Source organism: Pieris rapae, chromosome 7 (genome assembly GCF_905147795.1).
Source record: "Pieris rapae chromosome 7, ilPieRapa1.1, whole genome shotgun sequence".
Classification (NCBI taxonomy): domain Eukaryota; kingdom Metazoa; phylum Arthropoda; class Insecta; order Lepidoptera; family Pieridae; genus Pieris; species Pieris rapae.
The window spans coordinates 10,171,917-10,188,493 of record NC_059515.1 but is presented as its reverse complement, the minus strand read 5'-3'; the positions used below and the strand labels follow the sequence as shown (position 1 = coordinate 10,188,493).

General features: G+C 32.9%; 1 protein-coding gene across 1 annotated transcript in view; it reads left to right on the top strand.

Moving 5' to 3' along the window:
- Positions 1–16,577, top strand: part of LOC111002785 (terminal nucleotidyltransferase 5C) — a 143,011-nt gene that overhangs the window by 20,689 nt on the left and 105,745 nt on the right. Inside the window, exon 2 of the mRNA XM_022273002.2 lies at positions 9,522–9,947. Within this exon, the coding sequence (XP_022128694.1) occupies positions 9,594–9,947 (354 nt within the window). The 5' untranslated portion in view covers positions 9,522–9,593. The remainder of the gene's footprint in view (positions 1–9,521; positions 9,948–16,577) is intronic.

The following is a 16,577-nucleotide window of genomic DNA, read 5'->3' as shown; positions in this document are numbered from 1 at the left end:
CTCTGTGTAAATATATAGACAGATGATATCAGACGTAAAAATACAAATAGACCAGTGCCGAAGCCTTCAAAAATAGTAAAAAATGAAAAAAAATTACAGTAGGATGAAACCCATTAGAAATGCAGGGGAATATGATAAAAATGAAAGGAAAAATAAATTACGGTCGATCCGAGTTCGGGAAGTGGGTGACTTTTAAGGGGGAAAAATTGTTTATCTTGATTTCCGGCGAATCTACCAGTCCTATGGAAAAAAGTTAAATGGCAAAGTTGTAGGTCATAAAAAGATCTACAACTTTGGTATTTACAATTTTTTCACATAACCTCAAAATTTAGGTGAAAAATTCAAAAAACCAAGTTTTTGGTTTTTTATTTATATCTTTTTTAAAAAGTTTTTTTTTTCTACGAAATTTGGTGAAAACTTACCTTATTATGTCCCAAATATACTGTAATTTATTTGATTAAAAATATTTGTTTTTTCGCCTCATTTTAACTTAATATCAAAAAAGCACCCTAATTTTCAATCGAAAATTCTGACGTCAAAATTTCAGCTTTTTTCAAAAAGTTTGGGGGCTTTTTGTTCGTTGAAATATCTACTTTCTGATGGTGTAAAAAAAATATACATTACTATAGGAAATATTATTAGAAAATGCAAAAAATTGAAACAACCTCAAATTCGAAAATTTTCTTTTAATTAAGTACAATTTTGAGGTATTTATTAAAATTTACACTTTAATTACTCAAAAAACGTAAGATTTCATGCTTTATTGATAAACGAAAAAATTGCAAATTAAAATATACTTCTATAATTAACAAACAAATAAGTTAATAAAGTTAATATTTAATAAGACATCTACAATATTTTGAAAAAGTTGTAGAATCTTCTGTAAATAATATTTGTAGATGCCTATTTATTGCTGTTTTAAGATAATTTATATACCTGAGTGACCTTCGGTGAATGTTGAATTTTTCTTTGAATAAAGTAAAATCTCACAAATCACTTAGAGTAACTCAGCCTGCAGGTGTATTTTTAAAAACGATGTTGTACACTACTCTGTATCTCGAATACTGGCTAACGGTTTTTACAGCTGCTACGAAATAGCAGGTAGCAGTAAGGCCCAGACCCTCCTAGGTCCATCCCCACTTCTCAATGAAATAACTTACACTGGGCTAAAATTCACCGAAGGTCACTCAGGTATATAAATTATCTTAAAACAGCAATAAATAGGCATCTACAAATATTATTTACAGAAGATAATACAACTTTTTCAAAATATTGTAGATGTCTTATTAAATATTAACTTTATTAACTTATTTGTTTGTTAATTATAGAAGTATATTTTAATTTGCAATTTTTTCGTTTATCAATGAAGCATGAAATCTTACGTTTTTTGAGTAATTAAAGTGTAAATTTTAATAAATACCTCAAAATTGTACATAATTAAAAGAAAATTTTCGAATTTGAGGTTTTTTCAATTTTTTGCATTTTCTAATAATATTTCCTATAGTAATGTATATTTTTTTTACACCATCAGAAAGTAGATATTTCAACGAACAAAAAGCCCCCAAACTTTTTGAAAAAAGCTGAAATTTTGACGTCAGAATTTTCGATTGAAAATTAGGGTGCTTTTTTGATATTAAGTTAAAATGAGGCGAAAAAACAAATATTTTTAATCAAATAAATTACAGTATATTTGGGACATAATAAGGTAAGTTTTCACCAAATTTCGTAGAAAAAAAAACTTTTTAAAAAAGATATAAATAAAAAACCAAAAACTTGGTTTTTTGAATTTTTCACCTAAATTTTGAGGTTATGTGAAAAAATTGTAAATACCAAAGTTGTAGATCTTTTTATGACCTACAACTTTGCCATTTAACTTTTTTCCATAGGACTGGTAGATTCGCCGGAAATCAAGATAAACAATTTTTCCCCCTTAAAAGTCACCCCCCTCCCACTTCCCGAACTCGGATCGACCGTAATTTATTTTTCCTTTCATTTTTATCATATTCCCCTGCATTTCTAATGGGTTTCATCCTACTGTAATTTTTTTTGGTTTCAAAAATTATCGACACTGGTCTAAAATGAAGTATGTACGTCATAAAGTCTAAAGCTACTGTTGTAGGATTAGGTGTTTGGTTTAGTATTGCTTTATGCCATTTTTGTAACAGAGACAACAATTTTAAAGTAACACACGGAAGCGATCTATGTTATTATTATTATAAAGTCATTAATAATAATCATATACTTAGCCTTTTATTCAGATCGACTTACGAACACACATAAACATAGTTCATATATTAATTACTACTACAACTTTAAGAAGATTGAAAAACTATTCCAATAATTGGAAGTTGCTTGATTTCTGCGGATCTGCTTCTCAGTCGGCAAAAGCATTCTCCAACCCTTTCCATTCATGTCTTTCTTGGCCCACTCTGTTCCACATCACTCCTGCCACTTGTAAATTATGGATTTCTCGTGGTTATGCTTTTGTTGACATTTTCATTTTTAATATTATTGTCTTCTATTGTTGGAGGTTTGTGGTCTATGACTTTCTTGACTTTTTGTTTTTCTTATCCATTTTTGGTTGGAGTGTTTCGGTCATTTTCTCCTACAGGAACCGCTGTCCGGATTGGGAGATTAATATAGTCATCAAGGATTTTTTTTATTTCTTCAGAAACTATGAAATAAATATATTGCAATTTTTAATACATTACGCATTAAAAGTTACGCTAATTGTTCTAATTTCGAATAACAATTATTAATAACATGTTCAAACTTGGCTAAACGAAAACATTGGTGAAAATTGTCCGACTTATCTCGATAATAAAATGAATCTGGCTCGCTGCCAACGGCCAGGTGCAACAAGTAGCAAGTTCAAGGTCACGAGTTGTGTAATTCGATTTCACTGTTGCCAAAAATAACAGAGTAGGGCACTAACCGATCTTTTTGTTACACCCGAAGGGTACACATATGTTTTTAGTACTATTTGAGGTTTTTTTTCCATTGAGATTGTTAGAATGGAATATATGTATTTGGAGGTCCATATGAGAATATATAGGAAGTATGTGTACTAAAGGAGAAAATAACAGTAATAGTCATTCAACGACACAACATTGTCATAGGAGGGACCATCCGTTTTCGTAATTATTTAGTATTTTATGCGATAATCAATACTATATAATTTACCAATCAATATTGTAGTACTTTTTTTATATAGTCTGGACATAGATAACTTTTAGTTTTTAAACGCGTTATTTTTTCGATCGAATATTAATATTAGTGTATAACGGAAATAAATACATACACACATTATAAGAAAAAAAATTAATAATGTCTTTCCGAAAAACTGATTAGAGTCTTTCTTACAACTTAAATTTTATTCCTTTTGGAGTATGACACTTGGGCCGTGGGGTGCAAGTGGAAAGGTGCTGCTTACAGACTTTTGGCGCCTAGCAGACAGTACCGGTGACCACAGAGCTGGTACTTTCGTCGCTTAACGTATATCGCAATACACTGACACAGTATTTCTATATATTAATTTTTCAATTATTATTATAACATATATTTTGTAATTTTTTTTTCTTATTATACTTTTTTTTAGGTTTAAACTATCCTCCGTGTAAATCTTCAAATAATTAATTAAATAATGCTTCTTATTATTGAATTTATAAGCTTAAAACTTGGATTATACAAAAGCTTATTTTTATTAAATATACGAAAATATCTTGAAAAGAGAGCTTAGGAACTACGAACCCTTTTAAAATGTATGTTTCCATTATTTGCGCAAACGGAATAAATCCGACCCTTTTATCTATTCCTCATTCAGAAATCATAATCTCGATATGGACGTGTCGGGGAGGATCATAAAAATAACATTTCGAAATGACAAGTTCAAGGTGTTTTTATAAATGTGACTTTTGTGTTATATAAATACGAGTAGAAGTACTTAATAAATTTGTGTAAAGTTTGTACCTGACTTTACCGTGATCACAAGATATTATGTAGAACCTTAGGATTAGTAGAAAAATTTAATACATTCGCGAGTTGCTTTTATTTGTAACGAAATCATTTCTTATGTCAAAGTTGAATTATTATTATGATATTTTCATAAATGCTATAGATAACCGACGGATATTGATATCATATTTCTTTCAGATTATTAAGAGTAAAACGAAATATGGAATAACATAAAGAGGACTTCTAGAAATAACAGGTTTTTTTTATAGAACAAGGGGCAAACGTTCAGGAAGCTCATCTGATGTTAAATAAAGCGCCACCCAAAGACACTCACAATACCAGAGGGCTCGAGAGTGCGTTTCCGGCCTATTAAGAATTATTACGCTCTTTTCTTGATTAACCCTAATGTAGTGTAGTGGAATTTTGTATTCCGTCTCCACGTCCGATGATGAAACTCAGTGGCAGGTATTAATCCGAACAACGGATATTAAAATAGAACAATAGAATACTAATAAAACTTTACGAGTAGAAAATAGTTGTTTCTAATAAAATAAATTACTTTCATTAGCTCAAAGCTACGTAACGAAGTTTCTATAACGTTGGCGACATAAAAATACCCATAAAATATTTATGAAGGCAAGTCTAGTACAAGTATAATGGTACAGTTTAATTGATCCGTTATTATCAACTCGCATTAGTGGTGTAATGGAAACCTTACTGGAGTAAATAAGTACGCAGTATATTATGCGCGTCGGGGAATTTACTGGCCACATGTACATACCTAGATTTTATGTGGGACCACATTTCAGGAGTATTCATTTGATACAAAAATTAGTTAGAGAGAAACAGCCCTTCCTCAGGTGAGCATGTGAAACTGGGCGCCATTCGTGATCCTGAGTTGACGAGTATGAAATTTTGTAGTTCGATATCAGACAAGAGTGGGTAACTTATAATTAAGTATTAGCCGCCCATGGATGAAGTGCTGGACTAGCTTTTTTGTAGGATTGGAGCTGGGTTTGTTTTGTAAAGAAGTCTTAAAGTCTTCCGCATTGCACTACAAATTGGTACAATTAGTACACACCAAACTAAACAGATTTTATTGTATTCACAAAAGCGTCTATTGATTCAAGTGGCACATTGATTTACCTATTCAGTTCACTTCGTCACATTGCATTCATGGCGAAATGCCAAATCCGCTGTACAATTGTTCGTTCCTTATAGTATTTAGTTTCGTAAATAGGATTCAATTGTCTTCATAGATATCTATGGTATGAAGTCTTTACAGAATTTGTCTAATTTATAAACAGATGTTTTTGGAGACACTTCAACTTGGAAAATATGAATAATATTCTGTACTGACTCTTGTTCACAGATTACGTTTGATTTTCTTTATTTATCTTTTTAGTCTGTGCTGGACGAAATTTGTCAATGTATGCGTCTAAGATGAACTGGTTTTGTCTGAAGTCGACCGAAGACACATACACGACTTCTTAATTCACAAAGATTACCCAGTATTAAATTACATTAAACTCTTTAAATTAAACAGCTTCCATCCATTAACCCTAACACGCCAAGTTTATGTTTACTACCCCCGATAAAACTTTACAATGGAGTTTCCAGAATATTCTATCTCTTTTTTGATTGGTGCAAACAGATCGACCCTCCCTCTCGCACCTACTGCAACAGGTTTTCCAATGACCTACTTTATATGTCAAGGGCAAAAGAATAAAGCAACAAGTGATTCCAGATTTGTATCCTTAACTCGACATAGTACGGGAAAAAGCCGATTTTTTAAGAATTTGTACACTTTTTTCTAGAAGGAATTCAATAACATATTTGGGGATTTTTTTATGTAAATAATTTGTTTTCATTGTTTGATTACTGATTAATGATAAATTAGGCGTAATTATATCGTTAATCTATCTATCTAATTAGTGTTAGATAAAAAAAGAAATTCGAGTTTACACGTTAAAGTTATTATGATAAAGACACATAAAACTTTAAAAAAAATGTATTATTATTACTATACATTCCAACGGAGATACCGTTTTAATCCGTAAGATTCTGTAAAATTTTAAAATTCAATACAGATTTCATTTTTTATTGTTCTAATTTAGATTCACGGGGTAAAATGAGGGGCTGAAGTAATGATATATATTTTTCCATAAAGGTGATAAAAATTAAATATTGGCAACACTTTAGACATTGATATTCGTTTAAAAAACCTTCAGCAGCTTTTCTCCATTACCAAACAATCTACTATTGTTAAATCTAAGTGTAGAATTTTGAAACCATTTTTCTAATTCAAAAAACTGTGCCGGCTGTGCACCTTTTCATTTTCATAGCCTGATTTCAATATTTAAAAACAGAATTTCGAAACACGTGCAAATGAAATTATTGCTTTATTTACATTCACAATTGCTCCGTTCAAACTCAATTTTTCGAGATGATCTGATAGTTTTTTGTCCAAACTAATATAATATTTAAATATTTTTGCGACTGGTATTTTTATAGGTATGACTAAAGTACTTGTACTACTAAAGAAAATACTTTTTAACAGATTAAAGTTATGTATTATTGTAAACTTATCATTTAAAGTTACAAACATAATTTAAAGTTACAATAATAACTAATTAAATAATAAATTTACAATAATACATAACTGTAATCCGTTAAAATAGTGTTTTCTTTAAATGTGTAAAAGTTATGTTAATAAAAGACAATACTACTTGTACTACTGCTACGGACTACTTCTTCAGTCGTACTCCTAATTTCTGAAGGTCGTGTTAGTGGCACCGCACATCTTCTACCCTCCCAGTCTTCGACCGGCGTCTGAGTGATGAGTAAGACCAGTAAGGGGCTTAATTTGATCAGTCCAGCATGTACGGCATCGCCCTTTCGTTCTGGTGACCTTCTGTTTGTCTGCCACAATGAGATTTTCTTTACTTTCTGGATCTTTGCGTGTTAAATGTACAGAAAAAATCAGGATGCCTCAATAAAAAAGTCTCGGAATACGTTTTTTACCATGTTAGTATAGACTGGACAAAAGATGGTATGGAAATCCTGAGAAAGGCTGTAATAGAAAAGATGTTTCGGTCCGTTTTCCGCCTTTTCACATTTATAACACTGGTCGTATGCAGGAAAAACATTTTCCATTACTAGGAAAATTGTTTTAGTTATCCACGTTCTTCTCCATAAAGATAAATTTTCATAAGCACGTCAAAACTGTACAAGTTTCGTTTTCACGCTCCGTCGACCTTTGAATAAAATGTGTACTGAAAATATATTATGAAATCCATAATTCATCGGGAGCTATATTGTCGGTCGACTTGGATTTTGTTAAATAAATCTAATATTTTCTAACATCGAAATCAGTGAAATGGTTTTTCCAGTGAGTAAGTGCCTATGAAAGAATTTTAAATCTCCTCCTTCTTTGCCAGGTTTTTATGAAGTCGGATTAGGGCAAGAAAAGAGCGTATAAAGCCGGCGGCTCACCCGCGAGTCCTCTGGCATTGAAAATATCAATGAGCGGCGGTAACACTTAACATCCCGTGACCTGAACATAAAAAGTCAGTTAATAAAATAATTTTGTTCTCGTGAAGTCTGTAAATTTCAAAGTGTAGCAGAAGTGGTGTTTTTTTCTGTTTCACTTATGATCATCCCTTGACCAAATACAGAATGAATAATAATCTCAGCTCGATATTGTAGGACGCTTTTCTCCGTAATCTCTTTGCCATTACGCGAGTTATAAAGAGATCTAAATAATTATTGACACTTGGAAATTGCTATCCAAATTCGACGGAAGTAATATTTATTTATTTCAAACATACACAATATGACTCGTAGAAATTACGTGTGGTATTTTGATACAGCCTACGATAATTAATGTTGCAAAGCAATAAATACAAATATAGCCAATGCATAAATCACAGTATTTGTTGTGAATAATTAACGTTTCCTAATATTCCAGTACTTTCGCGCTGAGCAATAATTTGTTGTCAACATAGACAGGTTTTATACAGAATTCTATATAATTTGTTTAACCGGAATAGACATAGACATATGATTTATTACAAACAAATCACACACACACACTTACACACATAAACTTTTATTAAAAAATAACAATAATCAAAGAGAAAAAATTAAATAAAAGACATAATATTTGTATATAATTTGTTTTTCCTTTTCCCATTCGGTTTGTCTCAAGTAAATGGCCCTGGCTTAGCATTATGCTGAGGAGCAGAGTGTTCCACAGCGCTGGTCATTCTGCCAGAGACCACATCAGCTAGTTTGCGCCTCAGTCGAAAAATAATAATTTATTAACACTTAGCAGGAAATGATAATAATAATAATAAATAAGGTTTAACAAACACAATGTTTAAATTAAATATTTACAAAATCGGAAAATAAATGTTATTTATTGGTAATTTAGTAGTACGAAAGATGACATGAAAACTCTGCGAACTGTAACACAAAATATATTTTTTTCTTTTATAAAATTTCTTTCGTAAAACATCGTCACTTAAAATTTATTGTCTCTAAACCCATAATAAAGACAAGTATAGTAAAATAAAATTGTCTGTCTGTGTCTTCTAACTGAATGTACGGATTGTGATTAGTATTACCTCGACGTTGATCGTTCAAAAACTGATAAATTTTAACGTAATTTTTGCCGCGTACTAACACTGACCAACCAGCTGCCTTCAATAGTATTTCCTTTACAATTTCGATATATAGTGAACATTGAAATCGTAATCGCTAAATATAATTGGAGTTACTCAGTAACGATGCAGAACATGTATTACGCGTCGAGTATTGCTGGAATAAGTTTGGGTTCGCTTTAACCCTTCTCGCATCAATACTTTAATGGGTAATCAAGTCAAATGTGCTGCTCAATTATGTAGTTTAAAACTACTAATATTATTTACTTAGCCGGACCCTCTAGAGGAAACACATTAACATGATCAACTTTGAGCTCTACGGTAATGTGATTTTTAACACAAAATTATGCGTGGTTGACTAGGAGGACGAAAGGGAATACGTATGATTGAGAAGCGGTTCATTTATTTATTTAATTATTAGTAATTTTACAGCTACCATACATATTATAAAACAAAAAAGAATACAGAAAGCCAAAACAGATTACAAAGATAACAAATATATTTTTAACAATTGTTGTAAGTACATTAATAGACAAAAATATATTTAAAAAAACTTTACATTTGAAACATTAAATAAACCTAATATTTTAAATAACTGTTTGAACAAAATATGAGTCTTCGTTCCCGCCTCTTTAAATACTTCGTCATAAATTCGTTGGTAAGGTGGATAATATCAATACAATATTTTAACAACACACAAGGCAACGATTTTTACGATTTTAATTTTTGGTGAATAAGTTGCATATATAAAAATAATTTGGGGCATTTACGGCTGTATAGACAAGAAAATATTTGCGTTGGCGTGATTTGGCAGTCTCTTTATCCTTATTTTTCATTTCACAAACTTATGTTGGGTTTGATTATTTAAAAAGAAACATTTATTTATCGTAATTTCTATTTCAGGGCGACAGGAGTGACTGGTGTGGCATACCATGTAGTGGACATTCGATCAGAACAGTATTTGAATATATCAAAATGGCCGACTACGATGAAATAAATGTCGACGATGAAGTTGGCTACGAGTACGATACGACGAAAATACCGGAAATAGTTACGCCGGATGACATGACCGAATCCGGGTACCAGGAATCGGAAAAAAGTTACGGTGACCGCCGGGATTCTAAGGAGGGATTCGGGGGGGAAGGTGACTCTGATAGTGGGGTGGACGGTGTTAGTAGCGGGTGCAGCACGGTGGACGATTGCCCTGTTGTGTCGATCAATGATGTGGTCGCGTATTATGATGATATCCGGCCCAGGCGTCGGTATGCTCCCCAACTCAACTATTACCACGTGGACATCGAGAGGATGGCATTGGACGCTGTTGTTCAGGTAAGGGTTTAATAATAATAAAGGCGTGACAGGCAGTCACATGTGCAGAGGCTGTTTCAGGGCCGAGGAATCAGTCACCCACGTAGTCCTGGAATCCTCTGAGTAGTGAGGTCGCTTTGTGAAGGCTTCTGTGCTTCTGGAAGGAGTTAGGCTGGCTTAGTTAGCCAGGACTTTACACACAACGGACCCAGTGAGAGTAACTGAATCCACCAACCATAAACATTTAATTTTTTTAAAGGTTTTAATAAGATGGTTTGGGTATTTTTTTAAATAATACGAATGTAATTGTGTATTCTAAATGACAGCATTTCAGACCACGTTACTATTTGCTAATAGTTGTGGTAACTATATTGTTACAATTATATTTTCATATGATATATCACAGAATATAGCTATTTAATGTGGCTGTCAGGCTAATGGAGTAGGAATAAATACGTGCATGAAGTCTTCCGCGTTTATCGCACAGACTACTACAGGAATTTTATATCTCAACATAGTATGTAATACGGTTGTAAATTGAATGGAAATCATAACAAATTAATAATAATGAATTTAACGCAACGTGTAATAATCGTTACTTTAGTTAGTAGTTAACACGTTAACTCTAATTTATTGTAACTTATTTGAATACTCCGTCTAAATACACTGTGAGAAAAAAATGCGCAAATTCAGAGTTTTCTATCAAATTATGTTTATGCTATGCTATCGATTCTTTTCATAAAACAGAAGCCTAATTTAGTTTTTACGAACAAGACAGTCTTAAATTCAATGAATGTCATTAATTCTAACAGATTATGTGAAAAAACTTAATTGGATCAATTATTTAAACCATAATAATTGCATGCTAATTTACTGTGTCTGGGTCTGGGGAGGCACCTATAAAACCTCTCTCCTGAAACTTGAGCGAGCCCAACGTGCAGTTCTTAAAACCTCATTGTCTCTCCCCTTCCGATTCCCTACTGATGAACTTTATAAAACCTGTTCTGTACTTACAGTTCGTCAACTTTTTATCTTATACACTATTCTGAAACAACATTCGCTCTTATTCTTTGATACCGCTATATTGGACAAACGTCGCAAATATAACGTTTGTACAACCCCATCTTTTTCTAATTTTTCTCAACGATCGTTCTCTTTTCTTGGCTGTTACTTATATAACAAACTCAACAAAACTCTGAACATATATGCTAAAACAAAAAAATGTGTAAAGAAAACAATTCATAAATTTTTAAGTACTTTGAGCTATGATGAAACTGAAATTCTACTGGAAGTAATAAAATAATAATTTTCACATAATATGTTCTTGTCATGTCAAACACCCTTTAACACTCACTAACACACGCATGCGTACCCTTCCCCACTATCACACACACTCACATACACAATCCCTTACAAACTACCTTTTTGTTATGTATATGCTATGGAATGGAAGCCTGGTTATCCATATTACAGGTTCTTACCTAGTTTGGAAACCAGTCTCCCAATACTGTTACTATATTAAGAATTATTATTGTTTAATGTTTAAGGGAGAAAAATAAATAAATAATTATTATTATTATTATTATTATTATTAATAGGTTAATGCCTGGAATAAAATCAGCAATTAAGTAACCGGACATTCAATTACTCTAGTCATTAATAATAATTTGAACAATCATTGCACGTGAACATTGTTATCATAATCTTAATGGTAAAAGCATGTATGTACGTATTTATGTTCGCTATAAATAGAAAAATAACTATATATATATATCGATCGGGATATTTCTTACACTGTACACTTGCTCAGAACTCTATACTCTCTTTAACCGCATCTCTGTAACTACTACCCCATCATCCAGAATGTTCAGAGTTATTCGGATTAATACCTGCAGTTGCTTTTCATCGGACATCGAGGCAGAATACCAAATTCCACCCATATCACCTGGACGTCCGTCCTTTGAGCGTTTCTAAAGGCAATTTTTGCCGAGCACCACCATTATGTGGATCCAGCTGCCCACCATGTATTATCCGTGAGCCTACTGGCGTTGAGAGTGTCCATGGGCGGCGGTATTACTTAACATCAGCGGCGGTTGTCCCTTGTTCTATTAAGAAAACTCCTCAGAAAACTGTGTGCCTGTGTGCAAACATGCGATGCCAATTTGATAGTACATATATTAAATGTATCTTGCTGTAAAATACCTTGCCCCATCAAGAGCGGAAAATATCAATTTCACTTTAAACAAAACCACATAATCTACACATGTTACCTAATATGTTACTTAGAGTAATCATACTACAATTTGATTAGAATATAATTAAGAAATCTCTCTTAACTATGAAGTAACTATACGCGCTTCGAAAGCTATTCCAAACATTACGTAAATTTAAGCTTTAGTCTTAGTGAATTTAATACCACACTATAAGTTTAAGTTAAACAATAGGTTTATAAGTAGGTCCGTAAGTTCCTTTGCGATATGTGATGTTATATTATTATTTATTCCAGCAGTTTGTTGTATACGACTCTCAACCTTGAGTTCGTAGATTCGATCCCCGACTGTGCATCAATGGACATTCTAAGTGCACATTTCACATTCGCTCGAACGGTGAAGGAAAACATCGTGAGGAAACCGCCTTCCTTAGACACATAAAGTCGACGGCGTGTGTCAAGCACAGGAGGCTGATCACCTACTTGCCTATTAGATTGACAAATGATCATGAAACAGATACAGAAATCTGAGGCCTGACACGTTAAAAGATTGTAGCGCTGTTTTTATATATTGAACTTTACAAATTAAATATTTAAAACACAATTTTGACTGTTATTCAGTTACAGTTACAGTTTATGTTTTGGTTTGTCTTTAGCGTAGGCTTAATCCATACATTGGGTAAAAGCTACCTAACACTTATTGCAATAATCTTTGTTTTTTTGGCACACCCATATAACAGATTGGGGATCGATTTTGACTCATACCAGGCTCAATTTGGCAAATGTTATTTCTCGAATGTAACGAGTATGAAGCATGTGAATAATTCCCATGAATTTGGTAACTGTTGACAAATATCTCACATTATACGTTGCGATGTTAGTCTAAATAAATTAACCAACTCCATTAAAATATTACATTGGTTGTTGGTGTAGTTCATGGCCGTTGCTAGGTCAATGACCCGTTGACCTCTCGAAGTACCAAGCAAGTTGCAAAAGCGCTGTGGTAAACCTTGTGTTTCCGCAAGTATTGTCTTGTTCTAATATTGTCGTACATTTAAATCACTAACGGTTTGACGTCAACATCTGAGACATAAAATCGAGAAGCAAAAGTGATAAAAAGCAATGATGGATGATGTAAGAAGTTTTCGCCATCGCCAGGATTAGAATGGTGTTAATATTCAATATTTATGTATGATCGTGATACATGTAACCCATGCTTTAAGAATCTGTATGTCTTTTATATTTTTTTTAATTTTGTATATTTACTATAATAGCAAATATAACGTAATAATATCGTGGGAATAAGCTGTATCACGTAGTGGCGATTCATGTGAAACATTCTATGAATTTTAAGTGCCAGAAGTTTATAATTTTCATAGATTTTCAACGATAAAGTGATTTAAATTTACTAAATTTTAGAAGAACTATTAAAAGGTTTCGTTACTTCAGGTCATGTCATTTTCAGTTTGTCTCATTAGGGATGTTGAGACCTATAATTTGGTCAGAGCATTCCTGACTTCTCCTGCTATCAATCCTCCCTACTATCACCAGATTATCAAGACTATCCGGTTCTCTCATGGCAATATGGCCAAAGTAGCTAAGCACCCGCTATCTTTAGTTCGTTGAAAATGGAATTTTTGCATAAATGCGATGATAGATATACACCAATTGCATACTAACGAGAAAACACTAACCGGACTCGTGAAAACGTAAACATTAGAGTGGATTGTTTTTGGACACTTCTGTTTGTCTAGGATAGGAGATTTTCTTCTGACGTATAATATCGCGTGCCAATACCCGTTGGACTAGAGATGCTATTGACCACAATGGAACGCACAATCATGTACACTTTACACACCCATCATGATAGTTTCGATAATTTTGTTAAATGTATGTTAAATTTGACACCTCAAACGTAGTATTTTTTACCAATACGTTACAGCCTCATATTTGGCCTCTTTTTTGGATTTGTTTTGTGATCATTTGTTTTTTATAATAAGGCAAGAAGGTGATCAGGTACACCCGATACACGCCGTCGATGTCGTAGGTCTAGATAATTAGATATGTTGGTTTCCCGACGATATCTTCGTTCACCGTATAACCAAAAACAATGTAAATGCGCACATAGACAGGAAGTGTAATGCACATTTGCAGAGCGGATCTTAGAGATGAGCAACCGTACGCTGATACCACTCGACACACACTGCATTTTTGACAACATCACAAATAACATCCTAAACACACGCGTTCTTGATGTGGTTTAGTCCAAATATATATAGGCGCTGCTGAAATATGCTTACTTGACTCGGTTTTACATATTATTCATGTTGCTAATACAGTTGTAAAAATATATACGAATGTTTATTATATTTAGATATTGTAAAAGAGGAAAACGAGTTAATTACTGCTATATTAAAGCGCTCACAATAAAATACAAAGTTTCTTATCGGAATTTTTAATTAAATACAACGGAGATAATTTAGTTTTATCAAAGTTTATAACAGTTAGTACGTTAAAAACTTTATTAAGTTATATTGTTTGAGAAGGGAAGAGAGCGGGAGATCGACTCAGCCACTTCTTTCCCCTGCAAGATTGCTAACCGGAAGATGAATCCTGGTGGGTTTCATTTGGCTGTTATTCTTTGAACAGACAGTTCTCACTTTTACATAATATGCTGGCAGGAGGCTCATCTTGAGTAATACCGCCGCCCATGGATACTCTCAATGTCAGAGAGCTCGCAAAAGCGTTGCTGGCCTTTAAAATTTGTGTATGTCCTTGAGATAGTATAGTAGTTGAGTTACTAACTAAAGTAAAACATAATCTAGACTATTTATTTTACCAACATTGTATTAATAATCATTAAATATATTAAAATGGTCTCAGTATCAAAGGTTCTAAACAGAAATATATACCTATATACAAATGTTTATATAGTCTTAATGTATGGCTGGAAAGAAGGCTTGGATGCTAACCTTAAAACAGATTTAACAATTGGTAGTCCAACCCAATTTTATAGTCGAATGAAAGGTCCATCGACTACGTTGGCTGGGGCCCCTTGAGCGCATGGGGCAAGAACGGGCAGCGACGGAATCTTTCCTAAACCGGCCAAGTGGCCGCAGATCCGATGGTCGTCGAGGTACCGCTGAAAGCTAGTACAGGCCCTGGAACATTCTAATTTCAGAGGCCAAGACACTTTATGTGTCGCAGAGACAGCGAAATAAGAATAAATAAAAAGGGTTATGAAGACTTTATGACAAAGCTTATATTAAGAACCTCCTATATTGCTAGTTCCATAGTAAGTGCCTTTCAGAATATATATAAACATTATGTTTAATCCAATGTTATGTAAAATTAATACGATTACCATACAAAGCTGAATCTAACAAATGTACAGTTTCCTCAAATAAAACCTGTTCTTTATGTGTATCGTTATTTTTGAATTGCAAGGAATAACGCACATTGTGTCGTTACGTAACGAATCCGTTACCCAATATGCAAATGTTACAAATCTCGTGTTCATTCGAAACATTTCACTTTTTGATTTGTCGTTTACATCTCCAATCCTTTTTGTATTGCTAACGCGTCGAAGTTGTACTGATACTGTACGAAAAGTCCGAAGAAGCTTCGATGCTGGCGATTAACATTTTTTTTATTGGGACCACAAAATTATGACACACATTTTATTATTGACATACATAAAAATGAAAATCGTTGAGGTCCCAATAACTAATACTTGACATCCGCGAAAATAATTAGATACAAATAAGTTTTAATACAAACAGCTACGCAATGAAAATATATACAATAACCACAAAAAGATTTAACTGTTAAGCAAGAAACTTGTAGGTAATTCTACTCTTAGCTGAACCAAGAATTATGACAAAAGTCTGTATGAATAAATATATAATTATAAAATATTTAATGCTATCTTCTATTATTATAACGAAATTATATGCTTCGATATGAAATTATTCTGAGATTGTTATTGTATGTTTTTGTTGCAATATAAATATATAAGGTTATATACAGGTAAGTAGGTGCCTAACATTTGTAAAAATTTTAAACACAGGTTGTATATTTTGCTCACATATACTCTCACGGACTCTCTAAAAAGTCCAAAGTGAATCTGAATCTGGCCTTCGAGAGAAGAAAACGTTCTTTAATGAATAAATAAAAAAATGGTTCGAAAAGATTTCCCTGGTTCCTCATAGTGTCGCTGATATTTCCGTCTATCGAAGAGAATATTGTATTTCACACGTAATTTTTCCTACAACACTCGTTATTTGCGAATACATTTTCATAGAAACATTTCTCGGCAAGGCGGTAATATATTATTACGTTATATTGACATTTCAATGCAATCGCTGAAGATGATCTTCTAATTTTCATTACATAAACTCTGTAGCAGAGTTAATCAAGATGACTTGAATTATGTAAGCGCT